At 48.7% G+C, this 14,558-nt stretch overlaps 1 protein-coding gene across 1 annotated transcript in view; it reads right to left on the reverse strand.

Moving 5' to 3' along the window:
• The window catches only part of nudt14 (nudix (nucleoside diphosphate linked moiety X)-type motif 14), a 92,126-nt gene that overhangs the window by 36,061 nt on the left and 41,507 nt on the right, over window positions 1-14,558 (reverse strand). The window contains exon 2 of the mRNA XM_052019957.1: window positions 11,446-11,489. Coding sequence (XP_051875917.1) covers window positions 11,446-11,489 — 44 coding nt within the window. The remainder of the gene's footprint in view (window positions 1-11,445; window positions 11,490-14,558) is intronic.

Genomic DNA, 14,558 nt, shown 5'->3' on the forward strand with positions numbered 1-14,558 from the left:
TGCAGTTTTTTTGCTTTTCAATCCCCAGCAGTTCTGATATAATATTTTTCTCTCCACAGCTGCCATTTGACCTGCCAGGCTTTACCCGGATTGTCCATTATTTCAGATTTCCAGCAACTGCGTATTTGTACCTTGGTATTGGTATTGGTTTATTATTGTCACTTGTACAGAGGTACAGTGAAAAACTTGTCTTGCATACCGTTCATACAGATCAATTCATTACACAGTGCATCGAGGTAGTACAGGGTAAAAATAACAGAATACAGAGTAAAGTGTCACAGCTACAGCGAAGTGAATTGCAGGCAGACAATAAGGTGCAAGGTCAAACAAGGTAGATTGTGAGGCCAAGAGTCCATCTCACCGTATAACGGAACCATTCAATAGTCTTATCACAGTGGGATAGAAGCTGTCCTTGAGCCTGGTGGTACGTGCCCTCAGGCTCCTGTATCTTCTGCCTGATGGGAGAGAAGAGGGGATGTCCGGGGTGGGTGGGGTCTTTGATTATGCTGGCTGCTTCACCAAGGCAGCGAGAGGTATAGACAGAGTCCATGGAGGGGAGGCTGGTGTCCGTAATGCGCTGGGCTGTGTCCACAACTCTGCAGTTTCTTGCAGTCCTGGGCAGAGCAGTTGCCGTACTGAGCCGTGATGCATCCAGATAGGATACTTTCTATGGTGCATCGATAAAAATTGATGAATATCAAAGGGGACATGCCAAGTTTCTTTAGCCTCCTGAGGAAGCAGAGACGCTGGTGAGCTTTCTTGGCTGTGGCGTCCACGTGGTTGGACCAGGACAGGCTATTGGTGATGTTCACTCCCAGGAACTTGAAACTCTCAACCCTCTTGACTTCAGCACTATTGATGCAGACAGGTGCATGTACACTGCCCCTTTTCCTGAAATCAATGACCAGCTCTTGTTTTGCTGACATTGAGGGAAAGGTTGTTGTCATGACGCCAAGTCACTAGGCTCTCTATCTCCTTCCTGTACTCCGACTCATCATTATTTGAGATACGGCCTATTACGGTGGTATTATCTGCAAACGTGTAGATGGAGTTAGAGCAGAATCTGGCCACACAGTCGTGAGTGTATAGGGAGTAGAGTCGAGGGCTGAGGACGCAGCCTCGTGGGGCACCAGTGTTGAGAATTGAATACGATTTTGTTCTCTCCTCTGTAATTATTTATAGATTTATACAGCATGGAAATAGGCCCTTCAGCCTAACTTGTCCATGCCAATCAAGATGCCTGTCTGTGCTAATCCCATTAGCCTGCATTTGGCCCATATCCCTCTGAACCTTTCCTATCCAGGTACCTGTCCAACTGTCTTTTGAACATTGTAATTGTACTTGTCTCTACCACTTCCTCTGGCAGCTCGTTCCATATACTGTACCCACCACCCTCTGCGTGAAAAGCTTGCCACTCAGGGCCCCTTTGAATGCTTCCCCTCTCACCTTAAACCTGAGCCTTCTAGTTCTAGACTCCCCCACCCTGAGGTAAAGACAGTGACTATCTATCCTATCTATGCCTCTCATAATTTTATAAACAGGTCACCTCTCAGCCTCCTACGCTGCAGGGCAAGTTGTCCCAGTCTATCTAATCTCTCCTTATAACTCAAGCCCTCCAGTCCTGGCAACATTCTTGTGAATGCTTTCTGCACCCTCTCTAGCATAATCACATTTCCCTCAGAGAGATTAGGTGCCACTAACAAGCCTTCAGCCCCTTCCCCTAGTCAACCCCCCAACAAAGACATCCCCTTTGTGCCCTCACTCCTCTCCTTTCTCTGCAGGTAGAAGATTGCCCGTTTCCTATATTTCCATGTTCTGATGTAGGGTCATCGATCTGAAATATTCACTCTATCTCTATCCACAGATACTGCATGACCTTCTCTGGGGAAGGGGAGGGGGAGGGTGGAAGAGTAAGGTCGAGGGGTCAGGTAAAGGGTGAGAGGTGAGGGTGAGGGGGAAGGGTGAGGGGGAAGGGTGGGGGGTGAGGGTGGGGGGTGAGGGCGAGGGGTGAGGGCGAGGGGTGAGGGCGAGGGGTGAGGGCGAGGGGAAGGGCGAGGGGAAGGGCGAGGGGAAGGGCGAGGGGAAGGGCGAGGGGGAAGGGCGAGGGGGAAGGGCGAGGGGGAAGGGCGAGGGGGAAGGGCGAGGGGAAGGGCGAGGGGAAGGGCGAGGGGAAGGGCGAGGGGAAGGGCGAGGGGAAGGGCGAGGGGAAGGGCGAGGGGAAGGGCGAGGGGAAGGGCGAGGGGAAGGGCGAGGGGAAGGGCGAGGGGAAGGGCGAGGGGAAGAGCGAGGGGGAAGGGCGAGGGGAAGGGCGAGGGGAAGGGCGAGGGGGAAGGGTGAGGGGGAAGGGCGAGGGGGAAGGGCGAGGAGTAATGGGCAAGGGAGAGGGTGTGGGGAAGGAGGTGAGGGGAAGGGGAAGGGGAAAACTGGAGGTTGAGGAGGGTGAGAGGAGAGCTGGAATTAAGGTGAGGCGTAAAGGTGAGGAGAGAGGCAGAGGAGAGGAAGGGATGAGGATGGAAAGGTTGAGCAGGGAATGTGTGGACCAACAGAAGGAGGGAGGACTCTGAAACCACGCAGTCGGTTCCGTTGAAGTACATGACTGGTGGCGAAGTGACATTAATCAACCCACCGAGCTCAGTGAGTTGCAGTCTGGGATCTGCACGAATCACCAGTTGCCAGACTGCTGACAGGCAGGCACTAATAACGGTGCAGCGAGGCCTCATGTGTCTTTATTTGGACAGTGGGAGCACGGGCTATATTTAGCTGGAATCAGGATTCCCTCCCATACCCACCAAACAGTTCCTCGGATTACTGGTTCACCACTGAAAACCAATTCTTGCAACTGTTCTGTAGCACCTCACAGACACGGTGTTGTATATCACGTGAAATTCTCTTTTAAGTGCAGTTCACGGTAGATGCAGCTAATTTATCTCTCACAGACCTGACACGATACAGTTTTAAATTGGAGTGATCTGGTGTGTACTTCCACAAATCCTTGAAGCTGCAGAAGCAGTTTAGAAGGCAGTTTAAATAAAAGAATCCTGGGTTTTATAAATAAAGGCACAAAGTACAAAAGCAGGGAACTCTGTCCAGTTCTGGTTGCCTCATTATAGGAAGGATGTGGAAGCGTTTGAAAGGGTGCAGAGGAGATTTACCAGGATGCTGCCTGGTTTAGAGAGTATGAATTATGAGGAGACACTAAGGGAGCTAGGGCTTTACTCTTTGGAGAGAACGAGGATGAGAGGAGACATGATAGAGGTGTACAAAATATTAAGAGGAATATATAGAGTAGACAGCCAGCGCCTCTTTCCCAGGGCACCAATGCTCAATACAAGAGGGCATGGCTTTAAAGTAATGGGTGGGAAGTTCAAGGGAGATATCAGAGGAAGGTTTTTTACCCAGAGAGTGGTTGGGGCATGGAATGTGCTGCCTGGGGCGGTGGTGCAGGCAGGTACATTGGTCAAATTCAAGATATTACTAGACAAGCATATGGAGGAATTTAAAATAGGGGGATACGTGGGAGGAAGGGGTTAGATTGTCTTAGATGAAGTTTAAAGGTTGGCACAACATTGTGAGCTGAAGGGCCTGTATTGTGCTGTACTGTTCTATGTTCTAACTTGTGTGAAATGTTTACGGATGGCAGCCCATGCCCCAGCTACAGAGAGCACAGTGCCCAACGCTGGGTGCCACCATTTTCGGAGGCATTGCAGAGGTGGCAGAGGAGATGTGCCTCAACAGTGCCAGGAATGAGGGACTGCAGTTATGTGGCGAGATCCTGGGTGGTTCTTCTTGGAGCGCCAAAGGTGAAGGGACAAATCAATCAATCACAAAGGCTTTGGTGGAGTAAATAGGAGAAAGAGTTTCCTGTGGCAGAAGGGTCAGTAACCAGAGGACACAGATTGTTCATCCGTCAAGTTTAAATCATTAATAAGATGATGTGAGTTACAGGGAGAGGTTGGGCAGGCTAGGACCCTATTCCTTGGAGCATTGAGACTGAGAGGTGACATTATAGAGTTGTATAAAATCATGAGGGGCGTAGATAGGGTGATTGCACACAGTCTTTTTCCCAGAGAAAGGGAATCAAATACTAGAGGGCAGAGGTCATAGAATAATACAGGCCCTTCGGCCCAACTTGTCTATGCCAACCATGGTGCCCACCAAGCCAGTGCCATTTGCCTGAGTTTGGCCCATATAAGATATCTTTATTAGTCACATGTACATCGAAACACACAGTGAAATGCATCTTTTGCGTAGAGTGTTCTGGGGGCAGCCCGCAAGTGTTGCCACGCTTCCAGCACCAACATAGCATGCCCACAACTTCCTAACCTGTACTTCTTTGGAATGTGGGAGGAAACCGGAGCACCCGGACGAAACCCACACAAACACGGGGAGAACGTACAAACTCCTTACAGACAGTGGCCAGAATTGAACCCAGGTTGCTGGCGCTGTAATAGCGTTACGCTAACCGCTACGCTACCGTGCCTGCCCTCTAAACACCTCCTTTCCATGATTAAGGTGAGAGGGAAAAGATTTAAAAGGGACCTGAGGGGCAATTACTTCACGCAGAGGGTGGTGGGTATATGGAACGAGCTGCCAGAGGAAGTGGTTGAGGTACATTAACAACATTTAATGTTTCAGAGTGCTACAGTGAGTAAAGTCCAGCCCTAGATCAGGAAAGATTTATTACTGAAAGGAGCAGAAATATGACTGATCACAAGCTCCACTGCAGCAGTTGCCTTCACCCAGTTGGAGAAAAATATTATTTTGAATTCCCGTCATGAGGAAATATGATGTGCTTCCAGGGAAAGCACTAGTAGTCTCCAAAACTGAGAACAAGCAAGGTAACCTGATGCTCCCTCACTAGGCTTCAGACCAAGGGCTGAGTTTTGAAAACAAAAGTTTGTTTCACTTCATGACACTTACTATTAGATAGTTTCTGAGTGGTGCCTGGGTTATCATTTCAGAGTACCAGTCCACTGGTCTCCACTGAACAAATCCCTGTCAATCATGCACACAATATTTCATTGGAAAACAGTGCCAATCAAACACTTCCTACACTGTGGAACAACTCACTAAAAACCTGCTTCTTAGTTGCAAAGCAATATGACATACAGTACAGGACACAGGCAGTCAAAGACATGGGGGGACGAGGGAGAGGGAGAGAGGGTGGGGAGGGGGAGAGGGGGAGGGGGAGAGAGGGGTGGAACAACAGGGAGACAAAGGGGGAGAGAGCGGGAGAGGAGAGGGGAGAAGGGAAAGAGGTGAGGGGGAGAGAGTGGGGGGGAGGAGGAGTAGATGGGTGGGACAGGGCAGAGACGGGGAGAGGCGGGGGATACAAGGGGGGAGACAAGGGGGGGAGAGTGGGGAAGTGGGGAGAGGGGTGGAGAGGGGGAGGGTGGGGGAGGGTGAGAAGGGGAGGGGGAAGGGGAGGGGGAAGGGGAGGGATAGGTGGAGGGGGGAAGGGATGGGGTGGGGAGGGGGAGGAGGGAGGGAGAAATAAATTGAAAGAGTGAGAATGAAAATCTATGGAGGGTAGAAAAACAGGCAAAGAGCAGAGTGAGGAAGGGAAGGAGAGAGGAGTTACGACAGAGGGACAGGAGAGTGACAGAGGGACAAGGAACGCAGCCAGAAAGAAATAAGTTAATTGATAGAGACCTACATAGCTTACTTGCTGCTGGACTTTGCATCTATAAATAATTCCATATGCATTTTTTAATCTCCAACTTGCCCCACTGTGTGATTTGTAATTCACACCACTAGGTCTTCCTGTTCTTGCAACCACTTAAAAATATTCTCGAAATGGAAAAAAAATTCTGAAATGAAATCAGGTTCTTAAATAAAATATACAACAGAGGAATGGGCCACTTGGCTCAGCCGGTCTGTGGATACCTGGTGAGAGGCTCCTCATTTCACCCTCTGTGTCATTCTCCCTCAGCTCGGGGGAGACCTGAGAACGACAGAACTGGCTGAGCCAAGTGATCTACAAAGGCTGGTTGGTTGCTGACTTGCTAAGCCACTGGGTCCCACCAGTGTTAGAAGTTATGTAGACATCACTTCCTTTCCCATTCCAAGCCCAGAGGTCTCAGCAACCCCTGTCCCTAAGATTAGTAGTTTAATCTGATTCCTGTGCCTGGCCGTGTCGGGATCCAAGTACAGGAGCTAAGGAATCTGTCATCCATTACAGCTTTCGAGGTCAGTAATTTACCAAACAGCTACAGAGTTTGTTTGGTCTTTCCTTGAACTCGAGTGGGGCTTGAAACCGATCTGTGGACATTTCAGCACTCCCGCAAAGGGGGGGGGGGGGGAGGCCAAGGTGACCAGCTGCATGTAGCTCCTGCATGCGCTCCTACTGCTGCCTCACACCCCACCTGACCCTCACCATGACCTTCCCTCTGATGCGCTTGGGGGCCGACTTCTATCCTCCACATGCCCGTTAATGCCTGTAAGAGGAGCAACATCCCAACCTGGGTACAGGGACACTGTACCACAGCAACACCCCAACCTGGGTACAGGGACACTGTACCACAGCAACACCCCAACCTGGGTACAGGGACACTGTACCACAGCAACACCCCAACCTGGGTACAGGGACACTGTACCACAGCAACACCCCAACCTGGGTACAGGGACACTGTACCACAGCAACACCCCAACCTGGGTACAGGGACACTGTACCACAGCAACACCCCAACCCGGGTACAGGGACACTGCACCAAGCAACACCCCAACCCGGGTACAGGGACACTGCACCAAGCAACACCCCAACCTGGGTACAGGGACACTGCACCAAGCAACACCCCAACCTGGGTGCAGGGACACTGCACCACAGCAACACCCCAACCTGGGTACAGGGACACTGTACCACAGCAACACCCCAACCTGGGTATAGGGACACTGTACCATAGCAACACCCCAACCTGGGTACAAGGACACTGTACCACACTAACTCCTCAACCTGGGTACAGGCACACTGTACCACACCAACACTCCAAACTGAACACAGAGGCACTGTGCACACTGACACTCCAACATCTCTCCAGATGTAACTTGTTACATCTCTCCACTCAGTTTGGGTGAAGGGCAGTGTCTCAATCTGTATCAATGTGATTTGCCCTGATGAAAGGGTACCTCAGGTGGTGGCTTTCTTGTGTCTCCTCAGTGAAGGCAGACATCAGTGATGAAATTCACCACCACCTACAATGCACCGGCAGTATCTTTGGTCGATTGAGAAAAAGGGTATTTGACGATCGACTTCAGACATGACACAGGACTCACGGTCTCCCAGGAAGCTGTGATACCTGCCCTCCTGTATGCTTCTAAGACATGGACTACCGACAGAAGCTACCTCAAGGCAATGGAAAAATATGACCAACTACGTCTCTGCAAAATCCTCCAAATTCATTCAAAGGACAAGTGAACCAACATCAGTGTCCAGACCAACATCCCCAGTATTGAGCCACTAATTACCCTCAGTCAGCTACTCTGGGCAGGAACTTGAGGGGCAACACTTTTTTTTACACAGAAGGGGCGTATGTGAAACGAGCTCCCAGGGGAAGTGGTTGGGGCAGGTACAATAACAACTTTTAAAAGACAGTTGGACAGGTACATGGATTGGAAAGGGTTAGTAGATTATGGGCCAAATGCTGGCAAAGGGGACTAACTTAGATGGGGCATCTTGGTCATAGTCATAGAGTAAAAAAGCACAGAAGCAGGCCTCATCTGTCTTTATTTGGACAGTCGGAGCATGGGCTATATTTAGCTGGAATCAGGATTCCCTCCCGTACCCACCAAACAGTTCCCCGGATTACTGGTTCACCACTGAAAACCAATTCTTGCAACTGTTCTGTAGCACCTCACAGACATGGTGTTGTAGAGTACATGAAATTCTCTTTTAAGTGCAGTTCACGGTAGATGCAGCTAATTTATCTCTCATAGACCTGACACGATAGTTTTAAATCGGAGTGATTTAGTGTGTACTTCCACAAATCCTTGAAGCTGTAGGAGCAGCTTAGAAGGCAGTTTAAACAAAAGAATCCTGGGTTTTATAAATAAAGGCACAGAGTACAAAAGCAGGGAACTTGTGTGAAATGTTTACAGATGGCAGCCCACGCCCCAGCTACAGAGAGCACAGTGCCTAGCGCTGGGCGCCACATTTTCGGAGGCATTGGAGAGGTGGCAGAGGAGATGTGCCTCAGCAGTGCCAGGAATGAGGGACTGCAGTTATGTGGCGAGATCCTGGGTGGTTCTTGGAGCGCCAAAGGTGAAGGGACAAATCAATCAATCACAAAGGCTTTGGTGGAGTAAATAAGGAGAAAGAGTTTCCTGTGGCAGAAGGGTCAGTAACCAGAGGACACAGATTGTTCATCCGTCGAGTTTAAATCATTAATAAGATGATGTGAGTTACAGGGAGAGGTTGGGCAGGCTAGGACTTTATTCCTTGGAGTGTAGGAGACTGAGAGACAGAACCAGTCCCCTTCCATTAACACTCTCCACTGCCTGGCTGAACTTGTCCTCACCCTAAACAACTTCCCTATCAATTCCTCTCACTTTCTACAGACCAAGGGCGTAGCTATGGGCACTCACATGGGCCCCAGCTATGCCTGCCCCTTTGTTGGCTGCGTTGAACAGTCTCTGTTCCAAGCCTACTCCAGCCCCACTCCTCAACTCTTTCTCTGCTATATTGACAACTGCATTGGTGCCACCTCTTGTACCCGTGCGGAATTCGACAGTTTCATAAATTTCACAACAAATTTTCACCCCACTCTCCAATTCACGGACTATCTCTGACACCTCTGTCTCCTTCCTCGATCTCTCTGTCTCCATCTCAGAACAATGATGCCCACAGCTACCTCGATTACAGCTCCTCCCACCCTGTCTCTTGCAAGGACGCGATCCCCTTTTCTCAATTTCTCCGGCTCCGCTGCATCTGCTTCCATGATGAGGCTTTCCACTCCAGGACATCCAAGATGTCCAACTTCTTGCCTAACTGTGGCTCCCCCCCTACTGCGGTCGAGAGAGCTCACACCCGCATCTCTGCCATTTCCCGCACCTCTGCCATTTCCCGCACCTCTGCTCTCAGCCGCACCCCTCCCAGACCCAACAGGGTCCCCCTTGTCCTCACATTTCATCCCATCAGCCTACATATCCAACACATCATTCCCGCCACTTCCACCATCTCCAAGCATACCTTCCGCTCCCCACCCCTTTCTGCCTTTTGCAGGGACCACTCTATCCGCGACTCCTTAGTTCACTCCTCCCTCCACCATCCACCACCCCCCCACCGCCAAATCTGGCTCCCACCCTGGGGACTTTCCACTGCCCCTGCCATAGGTGCAACACCTGCCCCTACACCACCTCCATCCAGGGACCCAAATAGTCCTTTTAGGTGAGACAGAAATTTAACTGCAACTCCCTTAATATCATCTACTGCATTCGGTGCTCCGAGTGTGGCCTCCTCTACATTGGCAAGACCAAACGCAGACTAGGTGACCGTTTTGCAGAACACCTGCGCTTTGTCTGTAACCGCGATCTGCATCTCCCTGTAGCCAGCTACTTCAACACCCCCTCCCACACTATCACTGATATGTCAGTCCTCAGCCTCCTCCACTGCCAGGAGAATTCCAAGCGCAAACTGGAGGAACAGCACTTCATTTTCCGTCTTGGAACCTTGCAGCCCAACAGCATGAACATTGAATTCTCCCACTTTAAGTAACCCCCTCAACCAACCCCCCACTCTTTCCTAGCCTAGCTCTTTTTTCTACCCCTTTTTCCCCCTTACCTTCAACCCATCCCCCGGTGGATCTGCTCTCCCCTCCTCCCCCACACCTGCCCATCACTGTCTCTTACCTGCATCTACCTTTCACCACCCTGTGCCCACCCCGCCTCCCCTCTTCTGTCCACCTATCACTGCTCTGCTTTTCCCTCCTATATATTGGGCTTCCCCTTTTCCTACCTTCAGTCCTAAAGAAGGGTCCTGACCCGAAACGTTGACCACCTGCTTTTCTCCACAGATGCTGCCTGGCCTCTTGAGTTCCTCCAGCATCACAGTGTTTTTCATCAAACATTCTTGTGAATCTTTTCTGCACCCTCTCTAGCTTAATCACATCGTATAGACCATTTGGGCCGAAGGGCCTGTGTCTGTGCTGTATGACTGTATGACCATGAGGGACTGGTGAAGAAGAAGGATTCATTATCAACCTCACTGAGATTATTAATTGAGGCACAGTAGTGTAAGGGCAGGCATGGGGGGGGGTGCTCCGGTTTCCTCCCACATTCCAAAGACGTACGGGTTAGGAAGTTGTGGGCATGCTACGTTGGCACTGGAAGCAATGGCGACACTTGTGGGCTGCCCCCAAAGATGCCACAGATGCATTTCACTGTGTGTTTCAACATACACGTGACTAATAAAGAAATCTTATCTTAATAGTTGGACCATTCAAGGTAAGAGAGTCCCTTTCAATAATGAATGCAGTAAAGTACAGAAGTTGAGATGTTACATTACAGTTGTACAAGATGCTGGTGAGGCCACTTTAGAACACTGTGTTCAGTTGTGGTCACCCTGCTATAGGAAAGATGCCATTAAGCTGGAAAGAGAGCAGAGGAGATTTACGAGGATGTTGCCAGGACTCAAGGGACTGAGTTGTGCGGAGGATTTGAGCGGGTTGGGACTTCTTTCATTGGAGCGTAGGAGGTTGAGGGGTGATGTTATAGAGGTATATAAAATAATGAGGGGCATAGAGAGAACAAATACACACAGTCTTTTCCCCAGTGTTGGGGAATCAAGAACTAGAGGGCATAGGTTTAAGGTGAGAGGGAAGAGATTTAATAGGAACCTGAGGGGCAACTTTTTCACCCAGAGAGTGGTCAGTATATGGAATGAGCTGCCTTAGGAAGTGGTTGAGGCAGGTACATTAACAACATTTAAAAGGTGCTTGGACAGGTAAATGGATAGGAAGGGTTTAGAGGGATATGGGCCAAATGTGGGCAAATGGGACTAGCTGAGATGGAAATCTTGGTCAGCATAGACCAGTTGGGCTGAAGGGCCTTTTTCCGTGCTGTATGACTTTATGAACACAAAGGACTGACTAAGAAGGAGAAGAATTCATGACCAAGCTCCATTGAGATCATTAATTGTGGAGTGAAGTCTCAGATACGCTAGATCATACAGGGGTAACAGGGTCCCTTTTCATATGATAGTAATGAACCTGGAAACATTCTGTTTAGAACCAAAATCAGGAGCCATGGGCAAATATTCCTGGGCAGCTGATGACCATGATACAGGAAGAGAGAAGCTGCAGGGAGGGGTTTTGCAACCAGAAGCAACAGAAGTGGTGATGATTTGGAAAGAAATAGCTATCTAGATTATACTTCACCGGCGGCAGTGAGGACAAGATGTTCTGATGGCTGAGGGTGCATACAATGCCGAATGGCATTCCAGGAGAACTTCACCTGTCGTGTGTTTTCATGAAGTCCCATTCCTTCCGGATACCGTTCTGTAAACAATAGAGAAAGGCATGTTTCAGGAGCCAAGGTGTGCAGCAAGCTGAGAATTGTCAGATATAAAATCTCCCAAATGAGCAGACAGGCACGTTAGCCACACTTTCAGCTGTGGCTTTGTGTGGGAATCCTGCATCTTAAAACCACATTAGACACGTTAGACTCCTCTGAAGCGCAAGAAAGTGAAAGGAGTGAAGCTTGGTAAACTACTTTGTATGAACGTACATCAAAGGAAGAACAGAACTGTCAAATGACTAACACTAGAAATGGTCCTGTAATGTACTGATAGAAAGGAGAGCGATAATGGATTCAACAATGAACACACTTTCAGTAGGGAATTCGATATCATTGCAGGATTGAGAGAGGGAGGGGATGGGGAGGAAGGGGACAGACCAATTACTTGCACAGTTCTACCATGGATCTGGCATTAGTACAGAGCCAAACAGCCCCCTTTGATGCTGTATAGTAATAGCTAATTGGAATTGGTTTATTATAGTCATGTGTGCAGAGATACAGAGAAAAACTTTGTTTTGTATGTCCTCCATATAGATCATTTCAAAACATAAGTACATCAAGGTAGTACAAAGGGAAAAGCACGAACAGAATGCAGGAATATAGTGTTAGGGTTACATTATAGAGAAACTGCAGTGCAGGTTGATAATAAGGTGCAAGGGCCATGACGAGGTAGATTGAGAGATCAAGAGTTCATCATTATCATACAAGAAGTCCATGGAAGAGTGTTATAAGAGCGGGACAGAAGCTGTCCTTGAGCCTGGTGGTGCATGTTTTCAAGCTTTTGTATCTTCTGCCTGATGGGAGGGGGGAGAAGAGAGAATGTCCGGGGTGGGTGGGGTCTTTGATTATGTTGGCTACTTTCCTGAAGCAGCAAGAAGTGTAGACAGAGTCCATGGAGGGGAGGCTGGTTTCCATGATGTACTGGGCTGTGTCCACAACTCTCTGCAGTTTCTTACAGTCACAGGCAGAGCAGTTGCCGTACCAAGCCGTGATGAATCCGGATAGGATGCTTTCTGTGGTTGTATGCTTTTACGGAAAGAAGTCATGGAGGATGGGGAGGGAGAGAGAAGAGACAGTGGGCATCCAATGTGAAAGCCCGCCAGGGTTTTCAGGTTTTGGTGTCCAGAAGTCCAATTTCCAAAGCTGACTACAGCCATGGCTCTGAAAACATCCCATCAGAACCCGTCTAGAATTTGCTCACACAAAAAGCCACCTAGCATCTGGTGTGCTGAATGAGATTCTATCGAACAGCAACGAGACAGTGGCAAGGAACTGCACTCAATGGAATGGGAAAGAGAGGGGTGCCATGTTGATTTCATCCAGGTGGGGCACAGGAAGATGACAGAGGATGTTGGGAGGGAGTTTAGTCTAAATGGAGGGAGGGAATTTCAGCAGTGGTGTGTATGTTTATGTGTACGTGTGAGAGAGATTGTGAACATGTGTGAGTGTGTGTGTGTCAGTATGCGCATATGTGTATGCATGTGTGTGTGAGAGAGCGAGAGAGAGTGAGGAAGACAGCGAGGGAGAGAGCAAGAGAGAGAGAGAGAGCGCGCGAGAGCGAGAGAGGAAGAGAGACCTGTCACATCCCTTTCAGTACATTCAGACAGTTCACAGCCCCTGAAACACTTGTGAAGTACAGACACCAAGCATACTGTAGAAATTATGCAAACTCCCACAAAGACTGATTAGAGTGCACTTTGTGAAAACTGTCTAGAAGGCCAAAGATAGAGAGGTCAGAGTGGAGTGTGATGGAGAATTCAAGTGGTAGGTAACTGGAAGCTCAGGATCATCCTTGCGGACTGAACAGAACTTTTAAGTCACTTTTCTTCCGGCAAGTCCAGATTTAATTCATCTCGTATTGGTATTGGTTTATTATTGTCACTCCTACCAAGGCACAGTGAAAAACTTGTCTTGCATGCCGATCGTAGAGATCAATTCAATACACAGTGCAGTTACATTGAGTTAGTACAGAGTGCATTGACATAGTACAGGTAAAAACAATAACAGTACAGAGTAAAGTGTCACAGCTACAAAGAAAGTGCAGTGCAATAAGGTGCAAGTTCACAACAAGGTAGATCGTGAGGTCATAGTCCATCTCATTGTATAAGGGAACCGTTCAATAGTCTTATCACAGTGGGAGAGAAGCTGTCCTTAAGTCTGGTGGTATGTGCCCTCAGGCTCCTGCATCTTCTACCCGATGGGAGAAGAGAGAATGTCCGGGGTGGGTGGGGTCTTTGATTATGCTGGCTGCTTCACCAAGACGAGAGGTAAAGACAGAGTTAAGCTTCCTTCAGACATTTTTTTTACAAGCCATAATCACCACCACTTGTTTCATTCAGTCTCTGTCAGTCTCCGCAAATCCGATGTCCTGTCCAACATCAACTGTATGTGTTCCCTTCTCTGCGACAACCCTAATATGTCTCCTGACGTCCATGTACAACCAACCACCGTATCCAAAACTCTACCTCTTACATCAAGACCCACCCATTTCATCAGCCCTTTACCCACAGCCCTTCATTGGCTTCTTCTCTCACCCTCACTCATCCAAAGTTTGCATCCTCATCTACAAGCCATGACCTCATTTCACCACATACCTCTTCATAAGATGAATCATTGCTTGGTAGAGACCAGCCAGATCATGTGAAGCTATTTGCTTGTAAGAGGAGGTTCAAATAGCAAAAGATCTAATCACTCCACCACCATTCCCAATTCTCACATTGTAGCATTTGCCATGTATTGTTTGGCTTAAAAAAAAATTCAGTTCTCAACAGCGCAGTTGTACCGTGTCCTAAAACAGCCTTGCTGTATAGAATAACACCTTAGAGCTATAAGGGAGGATGATCGTTTTCAATCTTTAGGAAGAGGAGAGCGTGAGGCAGAGAGACAAAGGGAAGGAACATACAAAGCAGTCTAGAAATTAAGAGCAGGAATAGACCACTCAGACACCCAAGTCTGCATTGCTGTTTAATAAGATCACGTCTAGCCGCAAATCTGAACTCTTTTACCTCTGATAACCATTCACCTCTGCCTCAGAATCAGGTTTATTATCA

This window comes from Pristis pectinata, chromosome 1, assembly GCF_009764475.1.
Source record: "Pristis pectinata isolate sPriPec2 chromosome 1, sPriPec2.1.pri, whole genome shotgun sequence".
In the NCBI taxonomy this organism is placed as follows: Eukaryota; Metazoa; Chordata; class Chondrichthyes; order Rhinopristiformes; family Pristidae; genus Pristis; species Pristis pectinata.